General features: G+C 42.5%; 2 protein-coding genes across 2 annotated transcripts in view; both read left to right on the top strand.

Moving 5' to 3' along the window:
* HEPHL1 (hephaestin like 1) overlaps positions 1–4,022 on the top strand; it is a gene marked incomplete at its 5' end in the record, with an annotated part of 79,018 nt that extends 74,996 nt beyond the window's left edge. The window contains 3 exons of the mRNA XM_079101918.1: positions 1,228–1,390; positions 1,851–1,922; positions 2,020–4,022. Coding sequence (XP_078958044.1) covers positions 1,228–1,390; positions 1,851–1,922; positions 2,020–2,222 — 438 coding nt within the window. The 3' untranslated portion in view covers positions 2,223–4,022. The remainder of the gene's footprint in view (positions 1–1,227; positions 1,391–1,850; positions 1,923–2,019) is intronic.
* An 8,325-nt stretch (positions 4,023–12,347) lies between these two features.
* The window catches only part of PANX1 (pannexin 1), a 39,743-nt gene continuing 36,324 nt past the window's right edge, over positions 12,348–15,766 (top strand). Inside the window, exon 1 of the mRNA XM_079105202.1 lies at positions 12,348–13,006. Within this exon, the coding sequence (XP_078961328.1) occupies positions 12,826–13,006 (181 nt within the window). The 5' untranslated portion in view covers positions 12,348–12,825. The remainder of the gene's footprint in view (positions 13,007–15,766) is intronic.

A 15,766-nucleotide genomic window follows, 5' to 3' on the forward strand; every position in this document is an offset into this window, starting at 1 on the left:
TTCCTATGTATGTATATGAATATACCAGTGAATTTTACCTTTATGCATATCTATAATGCACTGATTTTAAGAACTATAAATAAAAGAAGACTGGTAGAATAGTGAAAGGGAACAGGGGGAGAGAAGAAGGGAGGAAAAGGGGAAGCACTGGGGACTGAATTAGAACAAATTATTTTTCATGCTTGTATAAATATGTAAAAATGAACTACAGTATTATATACAACTATAATGGACTAATAAAAATACTTAAAAATATTTCGTAGAATTTGCCAATGAAGCCATCTGGATCTGTTGGAAGGTTTTAATATAATTTTAGTTTATTAGATGTACTGCTATTCAGGTTATATATTTCTTATGTTCTTTCTCTCGGCAGTTAGTGTCTTTTCAAGAATTTGTTCCTATTATACAAATTGCAGAATTTATGGAGACAGAGCTATTGTACAATATTCCTTTATTATCCTCCTTAATGTCTATAAGGTCTTAGTGACTTCTTCCTTCCTTTTTCTTGGTCAGTCAGTCTAAAGATTTGCATTACTGATCTATTGCTGCCTAACAAGCGACTATAAAACTCAATGGACTAACACAACGAACACCTAATATCTAACAGTCTCTCTGGGTCAGAAAATTGGGAGTAGCTGGTTAGTTTAGATTTGGCATCTTTCATGAGACTGCAATCAAGATAACTTGAGGTGCAGTTGTCAAAGGTTTAACTGGATTCAGAGGATTCACTTTCAGGCTCACTCATGTGGCTGTTTACTGAATGCATCTGGTCATTATCTTACAGGTGTGGCATGGGAGTTGCTGGCTTTGCCCAGAGTGACTGATCCAAGAAGAGAGAGTACAAGAGGGTCTAAGGCAGATGTCATAGTCTTTTATAGCCTAGTGTAACAAGTGGAATGCCATTTCTTCAGCCATATGCTATTGGTGACACAGAACAACCCTCATGTAACATGGGCGGGAATTCCAAATGTTATGAGTATTAGGAAATGGGGATCACTAGGAACCATCATAGAAGTTGGCTGCTACCAGGTTTATCAGTTTTATTGATCTGTTGGAAAGAACCAGCTTTAGGTTTCTTTGATTTATCTCTATTGTTTCTATTCTTGGCTTTATTTGATTTCTGCTCTTTCACTCCTTCTGCTTACAGTGTGTTTATTTGCTCTTCTTTTCCTTCTTGTTGTGCTGAGAAAGAAAGTCACAAGCTGTTTTTGTTTTTAATTTCTGCAGATAGATAGATCTTACCGAGAAGATGTTTATGATCTCTTTCCTGGGACATTCCAAACCATTGAACTCTTTGCAGATCACCCAGGGACATGGCTGCTACACTGTCATGTGTCTGATCACATCCATGCTGGCATGGAGACAACCTACACCGTCCTCCGGAACATAGGTATTGTTATTTGTCAGTGAGGCCAGATGATGGCACCTAATTTCCTGTAGACCTGGAAAATAGGAGGTGTAAGGAAAACCCAGATAAGCCCCCAAAGAGCTTGAAGTCAAGTAAGAGAGACAGATATATAAATATATAACCATAATGGAGGACAGTGTGTCATAAATGAGTGCACAGTACAGGCATCAGTGGCAGAAATAGGAGAGCTAACAGTGTAAAGGTTAGAGCCCAGATTTCTGAGGCCATGATGCTCAAGATGGATGTCAATGGGTGAGTGGGAACTGGGAAGTGGGAAGAGTAGAATACATGTGTACTGGTATCAAGCTGCCCAGTGAGAATCCAAGAAAGATGGCAGATACTGATGGGGTAAAGTCCTTGCTGGTGAAATGATATGACTTGTATCATGAAAATAATCTCTTTCTTTTGTTTATAAAACAATCAACTTACCTTCTTTGTCCAGACAACAGGATTCCATACTCCACCAAGTCTCCTTCTGGAGGGGCATCCCACCCGGCCACAGTGCCCTCCGACGGTAATGATACTCTATCCTGCATCCTGCATGTGAATGCCTCACTGTTTCATTCCTCAGAAAGAGCAGTCACCTGACACCTCACTTTTCTTTTTCACAGAACTACCAAGTAGGGAGGACCTCTATTTCTTTGGCAAGAATCTGGGTCCCAGAGGAGCCAAGGCTACTTTGGTCATCCTTTTCATCATGGGACTTCTCTTCCTGGTTACCACCGTGATTCTCTCCCTCAAACTGTGCTCTGCAAGGAGACAGATGGCTTATCAGGAAGTTCAGTCCTGTGCACTCCCCACGGATGCTCTGTGAATCATTCCGTCTTCCTCAGCAGGAATAGATGAGGTTCCACAGCTGGCTGGGTGGCAGTCAACAGCGAAACTGGACCAAGGCATTGTTCACCAAGGAAGGTTGACACTGTGTCCTGTGTCAGGCTTCTGATCCTCTGGAACATTATCCAAAGCAATTTGCTTTTATTTATTTATTTCTAAATGGGCTGTGAATAATCCTCAGGTATAAAATGCCAAAAAAGGAGAATGTGCAGGACTAAGGAATGCCAACCCCTAGTCTGTTCTCTGAACAAATTTGCTGAAGTGGGAGACTCTCTGAAAGATATTTTCATATTCCATTTTTCATAATTTTTAGATTAAGCAGTGCTTCCCTAGTTAATTGCTAGAGTTTCTAGATGAATAACTTCTAGAAAGAGCCATAGTGCCTTAAACATTTTTCTAACTGGAATAGCACTGATTTTTCAACACTGTTACATAAGATGCTTCCCTTAGTTGTCCCAGGAAAAACAAGTTTCTAAGGAGTTCATGGAAATGTCTAAGTCAGTATCTGCTGAATTGAATTGGATTACATGATATTTTGGAGGCTTTAACCAGATCTCCTGGTGTTTCCCCCTTTAATATAAATAGCCTGTGCACTGTTTGCTAGACAAGGCAAAGTTATAAGGGTTTTTTTTTTTTTTTTAATTGCTGCTGTTTTTATGCAAACCTGTAGAAATACTTGAATGTTTACAATTCACTTCATTTTATATGTTTTTACAATATGTTTCCCTGGCAATGTCTACATTTTCAAAAATCAACTAGAGAATTTCTATTTCTGTTCCAGACTGCAGGAGGGCTGGAATCTGTGAAGCAACAGGCTAGGTTTTCCCACTGTGAGTCAGAGTTTAGTGTGAGCTTGCAGGAAGAAGGAGAACTTCAAGTCTGGGCTTGAATCTTCAATCTCATCTTCTCATTCAGTTAGGGGAACTCTTCCCAGGTCTCCATCATCTGTGAAATAAGAACAGCCTCAGCATTTGAGGAGCACCACGAGGAATTCATCAATGCAGCTTAGTGGTTGGGAAAAGGGATCTCTCGAAATCCTAGAGAGATTGCCTCTTCAACACATGGCCCTTGAGAGGAGGAGAAAAAAGGGAAAGGAAAGGTGAGAAAAAGAGAGTCTTGGTGGCAGTTTTTTAAACCAAAATTAGCTTTGAAGATAGTATTCAGTTTCCAAGGCTCACATGTAAAAATAAAATACGGAGAAACTAAACTCAACCCATTATGAGGCAATCCACCCTCTCTGAAGGCATGCCTAGACATTAGGTATAAGATTGATAAAAGCAACTTGTTTATTGCTAGGCTGTGAAATTGCCTTTAGCTCAGGGCAAGCTGCCCTGGGATGCCAATGCCAAATGAGTGATACGAGAACATCTGCCTTAGCAGTGGATCCTTTGAATATCCAGGTGAACCAGTAGAACCTAATAAATACTCTGGTGAAGGGACCTTTCATACTTTCTCAACTTCATCTTGGTGAGGGGAATTGGGTAATTTGATAGAAACTATAGTCTTACGTAAGACAGGATGCAAATGCTAAAAATTGTTTGTAGTTTACTTGAATGTCACATCAAACACAGTACCCAAAAGATTTTGAATTCCATTCTGCGAACCATTGACAATGTGATTTTGTAGTACATGCTGTACCGTTTTCATATATGTGTAGGCTCTATAATTATATAATAATAATTATGGTAAATGCCTTATTTATTGCTCACCTTTAGTAAAACAACAAATTATTTAGTTCTGTTTTTTTCCTTTTCACTTAGTTGATTTTTTAAACGAGTTTGCACCATTTCTCTTTTTAATAAAGTTTCACATATTATAAGATAGCTATTTGTGTGGGCTTTTTTTTTTCCCACTCAAAATTACCTTTCATTAAACTGGGGGAAGGAGAGTTTCAAATAAAATTATCCTCTAATCACCTTTGACTATGCCTGTTATACTTAAGGGAAACAAACCAAAACAATACATCTCCACAATTAATATGACTCCTCAACCTTGTCTGCTCCAATGCACCACACTCTTTCATTCTCTCTTGAGACAATCAACCTGGCCTGCTTCACACACACTTGTTCTTCCTCTTACAAGGGAAGATGCATTCCTACTCATAGCAGTGCCAGTCTCTCCATTTGACCTAGGACCTAACTTCTTATTGCTTTCCCAAAGTCTTAGTTCCCTCTGGTATCAGATTTTCCTCCCATGTCATTTTATGAAATCATCAGCAATGTCCACCATTAAAGACAGAAAACAAAGAGCTATCTTCCTTAACTCCATAATCACTTCCCAGTGTCTTTCTTCCCTTGAAAGCAGAATGTAAAGGGCTATATCCACACTGGGCATGGTAGCACATGCCTGTAATCCCAGCAGCTCTGAAAGATGAGGCAGGAAGATCATGAGTTGAAGGACTGCCTCAGCAATTTCATGAGAACCTGTCTCTAAATAAAAAATATAAAAAGGCAGGGATGTGGTTCAGTGGTTAACTGCCCCCTGGATTCAATCCCTGGTACAAAACAAAACAAAACAAAACAAAACAACAAAACAAAAAAACAAAAAACAAAACAAAAAAAAAACCTATATCAACAGCTGCTGCCTGTACCTCCTCATTCCCTACATTGCTCAGTCCATTTCAATGGCTCCCAATCCAGTGCAACCAACCCTACATTCCAACCTGCTGTTGTCAATATTATCAACCATGGTACTGTTTCCACTGACTTCTTTTCCATCTTTATCTTACGCAACCTCTCAGCAAAAACTGACATCCTCTTCCTTCCAAACACCACTCTAGTTCCTTGGTTCTGTAACATGTCTCCCTGCCAGCCTTCCTTCTTTCTCAGTTTCTATTCTGACTCAATCTGCTTTGCTACCTCCTTCTCCTCTGAACCTAAATGAAGATAAGGTTTCAAGGTTCTCATGCAAATATAAAATGTTGCTTCAGAATTTAATACTGGTTGCCTTTCTCTCCTTCATTTCTCATTGTAGGCTGAATAGCATCACCCAAAGATTCCATATCCCAATCCTTGAACCTGTGCATGTTACCTTATATCACAAAAGGGACTTTGTAGGTGTGATTACATGAAAGAGCAGGAGATGGAGAGTTTATCCTGGATTATCCAGTTTGGCCCTGAATGTAATCACAAGTACTCTTACAAAAGACAGGCAGATTATAGAAGAAAAAGTAGGTCCAGATCTTCAACATGTTGGCTTAGGATCAGACTTCCTTAACAGGACTCCCATAGCACAAGAAATAAAAGCAAGAATCAACAACTGGGATAGATTCAAACTAAAAAGCTTTCTCTCAGCAAAGGAAACGATCAGTATTGTGAAGAGAGAGCCTACAGAGTGGGAGAATATCTTTGCCATTCATACTTCAGATAGAGCACTAATTTCCAGAATCTATAAAGAACTCAAAAAACTCTACTCCAAGAATACAAATAATCCAATCAACAATTGGGCTAAGGTAATGAACAGACACTTCACAGAAGAAGATGTACAAGCAATCAACAGATATATGAAAAAATGTTCAACATCTCTAATAATAAGAGAAATGCAAATCAAAACTACCCTAAGATTTCATCTCACCCCAATTAGAATGGCGATTATCAAGAACACAAGCAACAATAGGTGTTGGCGAGGATGTGGGGGAAAAGGTACACTCATACATTGCTGGTGGGACTGCAAATTAGTGCAGCCACTCTGGAAAGCAGTATGGAGATTCCTCAGAAAGGTTGGAATGGAACCACCATTTGACCCAGCTATCCCACTCCTTGGCCTATACCCAAAGGACTTAAAATCAGCATACTACAGAGATACAGCCACATCAATGTTCATAGCTGCTCAATTCACCATAGCCAGATTGTGGAACCAAACTAGATGTCCTTCAATTGATGAATGGATAAAGAAACTGTGGCATATATATACAATGGAATATTACTCTGCCATAAAGAATGATAAAATTATGGCATTTGCAGGCAAATGGATGAAATTGGAGAATATCATGCTAAGGGAGATAAGCCAATCTCAAAAAACTAAAGGACGAATGATCTTGCTGATAAGCGGATGAGGAATATAATGGGGGGTAGGAGGGTTTAGCATTAGGGTTAGGGTTAGGTTTAGGGTTAGGGATAAGGAGGGTGGTAAGAATGGAGGAAGGAAGGACTGTATAGAGGGAAAAGAGGGGTGGGAGGGGTGGGGGAAGGGAAAAAATAACAGAATGAATCAAACAACATTACCCTATGTAAATTTATGATTACACAAATGGTATGCCTTGACTCCATGTACAAACAGAAAAACAACATGTATCCCATTTGTTTACAATTAAAATTAAAAAAAAAAAAAAAGACAGGCAGAGGGAAATTTGACTACAGGAGAAGAAACAGTGTGATAACTGAAGCAAGATACTATGCTTCTGGCTTTGAAGATGGAGGAAGGAGCCACAAGTCAAGGAACATAGCTCAAGAAACTGGAAAAGGCCAGGTAATGGATTCTCTTGCAGAGCCTCCAGGGGGATTTGGCCCTGCTGACACCTTGAAACTGATTTCAAACTTCAGAGTTCCAGAACTGTAAGGGAATAAATGTGTGTCACCCAGTTTGTCGTAACTTTTTACAGCCTTCTCCACAGTTTATTTAGTCTATTCTCATGGATCTGAACTACATATTTATGCTAGTAAGTTCAACATGTGTTTCTCCAACCCTGACTGAGGTTGAGCCTCAAAATCCCATTCAAGCAGGACCACTGCAGCAGTCCCTAACCAGCCTGTGGTTATGCCTGTCCCTTCCATCCACTGTCTGCACAACTGCCACAGTGTTCTTCCAAATTGGATCACAATACTTTTCTGGTTAATACTCTTTAATGTCTTTTCATTTGTTTTAATGACATCCAAACTGGTTTCCTTGGTCTATTAGGCCCAGAGTGATTAGGCCCATGTCCACCTCTCCAACTCCTTGGATTCTCCTCTGCTCCAGCTTTTACCAGTTCCTACATCCTGGTAGTTTCTTATCTTAGGGCCTCTGCATGTGCTCCTTTCCATACCTCAAATACTTTCCCTTTTCACCCTCTCCAGAACTCCCTTCCCCTTTCCCAGCTTTCTTAGCTCAGATGTGAGTTCCCCATTGCCCTCTCTAAAGTGGTCCCTCCCCCTATTATTTCCCTTATAATGCAAAGGGAATACCCTTGCAGCACTCATCATAGGACATAACCATCTGATGTCTCACCTTTGACTGGAATGTAAACTTTTGAATCAAAGACCCTTGACCTGTTTTGCTCACTGCTGCACCCTCAGCACAGACTATGGTGTATACACAGGGGTTGCTCAGCAAATATTTCTTGACTGACTGACCAAATGAATGAAGGCACAAACAGAACAGTAGGTCTAATGAGCTTGACTATTTTGAATTGGCCTATTTTGTTTGCAAAATATCTCATATTCAAAGATCAAGTATCTCAAACAAGAAAAACAGAATTTTGGGAGAGTGGCTGTGAGGCTCAAAACCCATCTTGACCTCCTTCTAACAATGACACTAGGCAATGACCCTGGGGCAAGTAATGGGGACAGGGCAGACAGGAGAAGAGAATGTGTAATTAATTCCACAAATGCACCTTATGAAAAAAACCCAATGATGTCATCAAAACAAAGAAAGTGGATGTGGCACTCATGCTTTTAATCCCACCAACTCAGGAGGATGAGGCCAGCCTTAGTAAATTAGTGAGGTCCTAAGCAACTCAGTGAGACCCTGTCACTAAATAAAATATAAAGAGCCTCTGGGTTCAACCTCTGGAACAAAAAACAAAAGCTGAAAAATGCACATAAAACAAACCAAACAGACCAAAAAAATAAAAAAGAAAGTCCGAGAAAGTGTCACAGACCAGAGAAGCTAAAGAGACATGACAATTAAACATAACATGTTATCCTAGATAGGATCCTGGAGCAGAATGATAGTTGAAGAAATCTGAATCAACTATAGACTTTGATTAATGTATTCGTAATGTTAATCATTGATTGTAACAAATGTGCAGTTCTCATGTAAGATGGTAATAACTGGAGAACTTGGATACAGGAGTAGGGGTTTATGGGAACTCTCTGTCTCTGCTCCATTTTTCTGTAAATCTAAAACTAATCCAAAATGAAAATTAAGTCAAAAATCTAGGAGTAAAATTTTTTTAAAGATGCAATATTACCTACACTTTCATTCTTTCGTTTGACAAGTTTAGAGTGTGAGATTGGTAAGGACAGCTATCAAATGCTAAACATCTATGATTCATCAGACATAAAATACAATATACCATTTAATCCTCAGAACAATCTGTTCAGGTAGGTAGTGTTCTGTCTTTTTTTTTTTTTTTCTGGTTTGTGTGTGTGTGTGTGTGTGTGTGTGTGTGTGTGTGTGTGTGTGTATGTGTGCACGCGCGCGCGGTTCTGGGGATTGAACCCAGGGCTTTATGCATGCCAGGTAGCACTCTACCAGTAACTTACATCCCCAGCTCCTGAGGTGGGTAGTGTTATCCCTATTTGACAAATAAGAAAATTGAGGCTTAGAGATTTCTAGTGACCAAACATTGGTCATAAGGCAGTTAAGTGGCAAACTGGCAAACTCAGGAGGTGAATCTGGTCTCTTGCCTCCTCATTTCCTCCCAAAGAATGTTGGCATGTATCACATTGTTTTTACAATGGGAAAAATGACTCCCTTAACTATCATGTCCTTAAATGCCACTTTTCTCTATTCTGGAAGTCACATAAACCATTTGCGCTCTTGTTACTTCTTGACAGTTTTTCAAAATCTTGACAGTTTTTCATTTCACCTCTCTACCCCCACTTTCTCATTCCAATCCATTTCATACATGGCTGACATATTAATCATTTTAAAACAGTTCTATTTAAACTCTATTTATATTACTTCCCTCCCCAAACTCCCTGATGTCTACTGAAAAAAAAAGTCCACTTTTTCTGGAAACTACTTTTTAAAAAAATTTTTTAAATCCGTTTATTTATTTCAATTATTTTTTTATTTTTATAGACTGCATTTTGATTCATTGTACACAAATGGGTACATCTTTTCGTTTCTATGGTTGTGCACGATGTAGATTCATACCATTCGTGTAAGCATACATGTACATAGGTGGAATGAGACAAACTTTATTACCCTATGGAAGCTACTTTTTAGTTTTGACTTTCTTCCCTCTATCTTCCCTGCTGCAGGGTCAGGTGTCTACTTCCCATTTCCTAGCAAGTTCTCTTTCTTGTGCCCATTTTGAATTCAATAAACACAGGCTGACTTCTGACTGAATGTACAGAACTGGCAGCATTGAGGGCAGTTTACAAGACTTACGAATTCAGCCCAGATCCTCAAAGGTTGATCAATAATAACCAGCAACCAACTATCCCATACAGCAGAATGAGCAAATACCAGCCCAGAAGAGCGAAGAGCTATGGGAAGAATGGTTCATTACAACTGGGGGATCCTGGGAGCTTCCTAAAGAGGGGCTGCTTGACCTGTAGGATGAGTTCATTAACTCACTCCTAGAAAGTTCCTGTCCCAGGTCTGCCTGCCCAAAACCAACTCATCCTTCCAGGCCCCACTCTTTCTCTGTAGCTGCTGCAAGCCCCATCTTTCACAATGATCATCCCCCCTTTCTAACTTGAATTATAGTCAATTGCATATATGTCTTACTCCTTTTAATCCATGAGGTGTTTAAGGAAATGGAGGGCAATCATTTCACCTTTGTGTCTTCATTCATTGAGCCAAGAAGAACTGGCCCCTTCCCAGCCTATAACATAAGCTTTGAATGTATGGATAAATGAATGTAAATTGAGCCACTTTAAAAATTTTTTTCAGGGTGAAACATCTTCAAATGGTATTTATTTAATAATATTAGTTAAAACACCTCCTACGTAACAGGCATCTATGCTAAGTATTGAGGATAAAAGTAGCGCACCTAGGCACAGACATCCCCTCATGAAGCTGTCCATATTTAGAGGGTGATAAACTAAATAAATGAACAGTTAAACGTTTGTTGAGTTGTGATTATTCTTTTTTTTTTTTTTTTTTTTTTTTTTTTGTACTGAGGATTTAATCCAGGTGCTCTTAACCACCAAGCCACATCCCCAGCCCTTTTTGATATTTTATTTAAAGACAGGGTCTTGCTAAGTTGCATAGGGCCTCATTAAGTTTCTGAGGCTGACTTGGAACTCAAGATCCTCCTGCCTCAACCTCCCAAGCCACTGGGATTCCAGGCATGTGCCACTGCGTCAGGCTGTAATTACTCTCAAGAAGGAAAAATAGAGAGCAATAAAAGCTTTTATACAGTGCTCATCAGCTGCAAGTCACCATGTTAGGCACTTTACATGCATTAACTCATTGGATTCTTGCCATAATCCTAAAAGGTATAACCATGTTACACATGAGAAAGCTGAGTCACAGGAGGGTCAAGTAACTTCCCCAAGACCCACAGCTAGGACAGCTAGTAACCTGTGGTGTCAGTATCCCAAAACTATTTAACAAAGGGACCTAACTTAGTGAAGTCTACTCAGAAAGTCTTTTCTGGGGAAGGGATACTGAGCTGAGAACAGGTGGGTGATTGTGAAACAAGCAAAGATGTCATGTGGGTAGTGTTTGGGGCAGGTGAAGGCCAGGCAAGGGGCCTAAATAACTTGAAGAACTGAAAGAGAAGTAGTAAAGATAGTGGTCATGCTAAAGAATTTGAAAATAATTTTTTTAAAGTACTGGGGATTGAACCCAGGGCCTCCCACATGCTCGTAAGTTCTCTACCATTGAGCTGTATCCTCAGGCTTTTATTTTTATTCATTTCTTTATTTATTTTTTGAGACTGGGACTTGCTTAGTTGCCCAAGCTGGCCTAGAACTTGGGATCCTCCTGTCTCAGTTTCTGGAGTAACGAGGATTCTAGGTATGAGTCACTACACCCGGCAGAAATTGGGATTTTACCCTAAAAAATGTACTTTTTAAGTACAGGAGTAATATGATCATATTAGAGCTTTAAAAAGCTCTCTATGACAGCCTTTGGGGAGAATGGCTTGGTGGGTCTGGGGACACATTTTTGTATGTAGTTAGGAGAGGACTGAATTGGGGTGTTTGGGTGCAGGTGGAGAGCTGTCAGATTTGCTATGTTTAGAGAAAGTGAAGCAAGCGAATTCGGAAATCAGTTGTGGTAGCTGGGAGAGGTGGATGAGTTAAAGATAGAGATCCAAGTTTCTGCTTGGGCACTTGAGTGGATGGTGGTGCATTTAGCAAGATGGGGAAGAAAAGTTCAGGTTTAAGGAGACATTACGATTTAAGTCTTCTAAGCAACCAATTGAAGGGTTGTGTAGGCCCTTGATTGTGTGTTTAGAGGGCAAATCAGGGTGGAGAGGGACACATGAGTTTTAAGGCTTACATCAAGCACCTGCGAGGGCACAAAGAGCAGAGAAGACAGACAAACTCATCCCAAGGATCCTTCTGGTTTAAAGGCCCTGCCTAGTCCCATGTTGGTGGTCAGAGTGTTTCTTTCCTTCTTTCTCATCTTCCACTTCCCATTAGGGGTTCAGAAGCAGCTTTCTGTAGCCACCACGCACCAGTAGACACCCCTCCGCTGGCTCCCAGAACGCCGCTTTGATTGGGAAGGCAAAGGACAGAGAAAACAGCCCAGCCGGGCTAATCCAGGTCTGAGACTCAGTCACCAGCACATACTCCCCCTCCCACGTCTCCCTCTTACGGAGAGCTCCTGGAAGGGTCCAGAGCCCGCTCTGCAACACACTCTAGGTCTACGCCTTACGATAGGCCTTATTTTGTCACCCGTTGTTCTATGTTACAGTCCCGTTTAACCTGATTTCATTGTGTACACATGTTGGGGGTGGAGCATAAAAGGGGGCTACCTGTGCACATAGGAAGGAGCAACTTGCAGAAATGATTTGAAAAAATCCCAAATGCCAGGAAATGAGGAGAATGAGGATGGGAGGGAGTGAGATTTTCCAGAGAGGCCACTAGGTGGAATGAACCCTTTGCTCGCGCGTTACCCGGGACGCGGGCAGGGCGCGGGATGCAGCCGCGCCCACCCCGCCTGGCGTCAGCGCGCCTTCCGGAAACTCCACGCCCCTGGGTACTCGGTTTCCCCCTAGGTTCCGGAAGAGCGCGGCGCCGGGACTGAGCGCGCTGGGCCTCCGGGAGGCAGCTTTGGCGCTGGGGCGCGCGGAGGGGCGGGGAAGTGAGGAAAGCGCTTTGTTCTCGGGTTGGATGTCGGGCCCGTAGGCGTGCGCGAGAGGCGTGGAGCCTGGGTGTCGCGCGCCCCCAGGGAGCGACTCAGGCTGAGCGTGCGGGGGCGGGACCTCTGCACCCGGGAGGGCCGGGGACCCAGCCCCGCGGGCTCCGAAGGTGCTTGGCCAGGCGCTGATCCGAGGCAACTGTGGCTCCAACTGGATCGCCGGGAGCCAGACTCACCAAGACACAAAGGCAGACGGGATGCGGGAGTCAGCAAAGGGAAAGCGAAAGCCTCCCACCAGGCCGGTGACGGGGTGAAGGCGTCGTGCTGTCCTTCAGACGCCGGCGGTACCCCAACCTGCCCCAGTTGGCCTGCTAGGACAAACCCGGAGCGCAGTAGCCATGGCTATTGCCCACCTAGCCACGGAGTACGTGTTCTCAGACTTCTTGCTGAAGGAGCCCACCGAGCCCAAGTTTAAAGGGCTGCGGCTGGAGCTGGCGGTGGACAAGATGGTCACATGCATCGCTGTGGGGCTGCCGCTGCTGCTTATCTCTTTGGCCTTCGCGCAGGAGATTTCGATCGGTAAGACCCCGGGACCGGAGAGGCGGCCCCAGGCTGGGCTGGCGTTATCGAGGTCTGCCTGGGTCTGGTGAGATGTGATTTTATTTCACAACAGACTGAATCTCCGCAGGCCCCTGGATGGACATGTAGCATCAGTGGACGTGAAAGTTGGGAATAAAGGTGGCCCCAGTTTTATGAACCGAAGCGTTCTTTGCCCAGAGTGCATTTTTATCCCCCTTGACCCCGTTTGCATCCCTACTTCTCTTTTGTGGTTCCTTGATCCCCACTGATTGGACGGTGGCATCCTTTTGACTTATGCCCTTGCCACCAGATTTGCCCCAGGAAAACTGTTTCCTCTTTTCACACCCTTCCCCTCAGTGTTTGTTAAGTCACCCGAAATTTTGTGCCAGAGAAGTTCCTGAGTGGCTAAAGGTATGATGTGAAAACAAGTGTTCCATGAAAAGCCTATTCTCCTTTTACTGTCTTTTTTATTGATACTTATCTTAGTTCTGTAGAGTTGTGAATGATGGAAAATACTGCACTTGGCCTGCGTTAGATCTTTCACTTGGAGGGCCTTATTATATATAGAGAGATGAACAGATCCCCTTTATGTAAATTCTCATTTTAATAGTCCTATGAGATTCAAAAGTCTGGTAATTTGGACACGGTCACCTGACTGATCTTCCTTGGCAGCAGTCTTAACTTTGAGCACAAAAGAGAGTGGGAGGTAGTTTAGAAGGGCTAAAGACAGTTGTGGGGTGAGCTGGAGGCCAGTAGGGCTAGACCTTGGAGAAAGTACATGTAAGAGGGTGGGTGAAATTTGGATAAGCAGAGTTTGAGACTTGCCAAAAATTTGAGATGGTAGAGCATATTACCTGTTCCTGGAAGGGAAGACAGCAACTGTCCTAGCCAAGGAAAGAGGGTTAGTCAGGGTTCCTGGAATCTGGGAGTGAGGCTGGGCTTGTGTCACATTGTAACAGAAGAGCAAAATTGACAGTCTCAGGAGTGAGAAGTACTGAGCAGAGGACAGACTGGTTGAAAACAGCACTTAATAAACCTGATGATGGCATGCAGGGTCTGGATGTGAAGAAAGGGAGAGGGTGGAGCTAGGAAGCCTGGGTGCCATATGTTGAAGCATTAGTTGAGGTCTTGTGCATGGATAGTGTGAAGAGTGGAGGGAAAGGAAGTGTTATTTCTGAGAGATCAAGGGGCAGTAAGAAACACTTGGGTACCTGTATTTTAATAGGCCATAAAGGGCAGAGACTTGTTAAACTTGTTGTAGGTCTGGATAAATGGAAAATGGAGGTGTTGTTCATGGAAGTAGTGAAGTTGAGGCAAGTGCTGGTTAGAAAAAAGGCAGTGATGAGTTTAATTTTGTGATCTGCAGCACTAAGTTGTTCGATTTGGCAAGAAGTTGCCAAATTCCATGTTGAAATTAAGTTCTCACTTTTCCTCATTTTTGGGCTGGACGTAGACCTCAGGGTTTCCTTTTGCCTTCTAGATGACAGGGAATTGAACCTAAAGGAAAATCACCAAGTTGCATGTGTTCTGGAGATAATTTCTCCCTTTAGTAAATGCTCCTTGAGTGTCAGCTGCATGCTGAACCAAATACCAGGCACCAAGGACCCAGGAATAAATGAGGCATGGTCCCAAAACTGAAGAAGCAAGTTTTGGGTCCCTTGTGGGGCACAGTCAGAAGGGAGATCTTGAGCACTCCCTGCTCGATCCAAAATCTCCTTTCAGCTCTAGTCCATCTACTAGAGGGACTCTTAAGACATCTGCACCAGAAGTGCATTAGATACTTCCAAATTTCAAATAGACAGCTTGTCTGAGAGGTGTTTGTGGGGAGGTTGGAAATGGGTTTACCCAGCAAGGGTCTAAACTCATGCTGTGTGAATAGCATTGCTGTGCTTTGAGGAGGATATGAAAGGTTTTTGAGACAGGGTCCTTTCCCTGTTTTGTGGGTATTGATCACCCAGAGGGGCACTAGAATGAAGCTGCTATGAGGTAACATCATTCAGCAGTGTGTGGTTTAGTAACAGACAGGTATTGAACTCAGGTCCCAAAGGGTGAAGGTTGGCAGGTAGTTTGGCATAGAACTGTCAAGCTTCAGGAGTTCAAGGGAAGGATGGACATGTGGGATACAGCCAACAGGACCAGGGGAGACCTATCAGGTAGAGTGTTCATGTAGATAAAATGATGAGGGCTTTAGGTACATAAATTAATATGTGAAGCTGGTACAGTGGGACATGTCATGCAACATTTAGTTTTGTGCAGTTTAGTTGTATGCTCTCAGAAACAAAAGAGAACAATAAGAACAACCCAGAGTGGAGTAATTTAAATGGAGCAAGCACTTTGCCCACCCCATTTGGTCCAGGAGCATAGGCCCAGAAGAAGCATGGGACAGCACCTGCAAACTCCAAACGTGGCTTTGCCTTTCCGGTCCTGATAATCACACCCTCCCTCCCTGGTGTCTGGGACTGCTCATTGACATACTTTACACATTGCATTATACCTCACCCTGTGGCTGTCTCACCTACAAGATACTTAATCTATTGATCCTTAGAACCTGGTGTCCTGCATTGTACATGGAAGCCACTTCACAAACTCTGGTGAGAGAGTGAGAGCTTTTTAGTACCATTAGCTGTTGATTGAAACAGGTGTGCATGGTTTCGTTCCTTGGCATGGGGTGGGTGGGGTCAGACACATAAGATATAGAATCTGCCTCTTGGAATCACAGTCTAGCAGAGAAGTTGGGCGTAGAACTCTTCTAATACAAGG

This window comes from Sciurus vulgaris (genome assembly GCF_902686455.1).
Source record: "Sciurus vulgaris genome assembly, chromosome: 11".
In the NCBI taxonomy this organism is placed as follows: domain Eukaryota; kingdom Metazoa; phylum Chordata; class Mammalia; order Rodentia; family Sciuridae; genus Sciurus; species Sciurus vulgaris.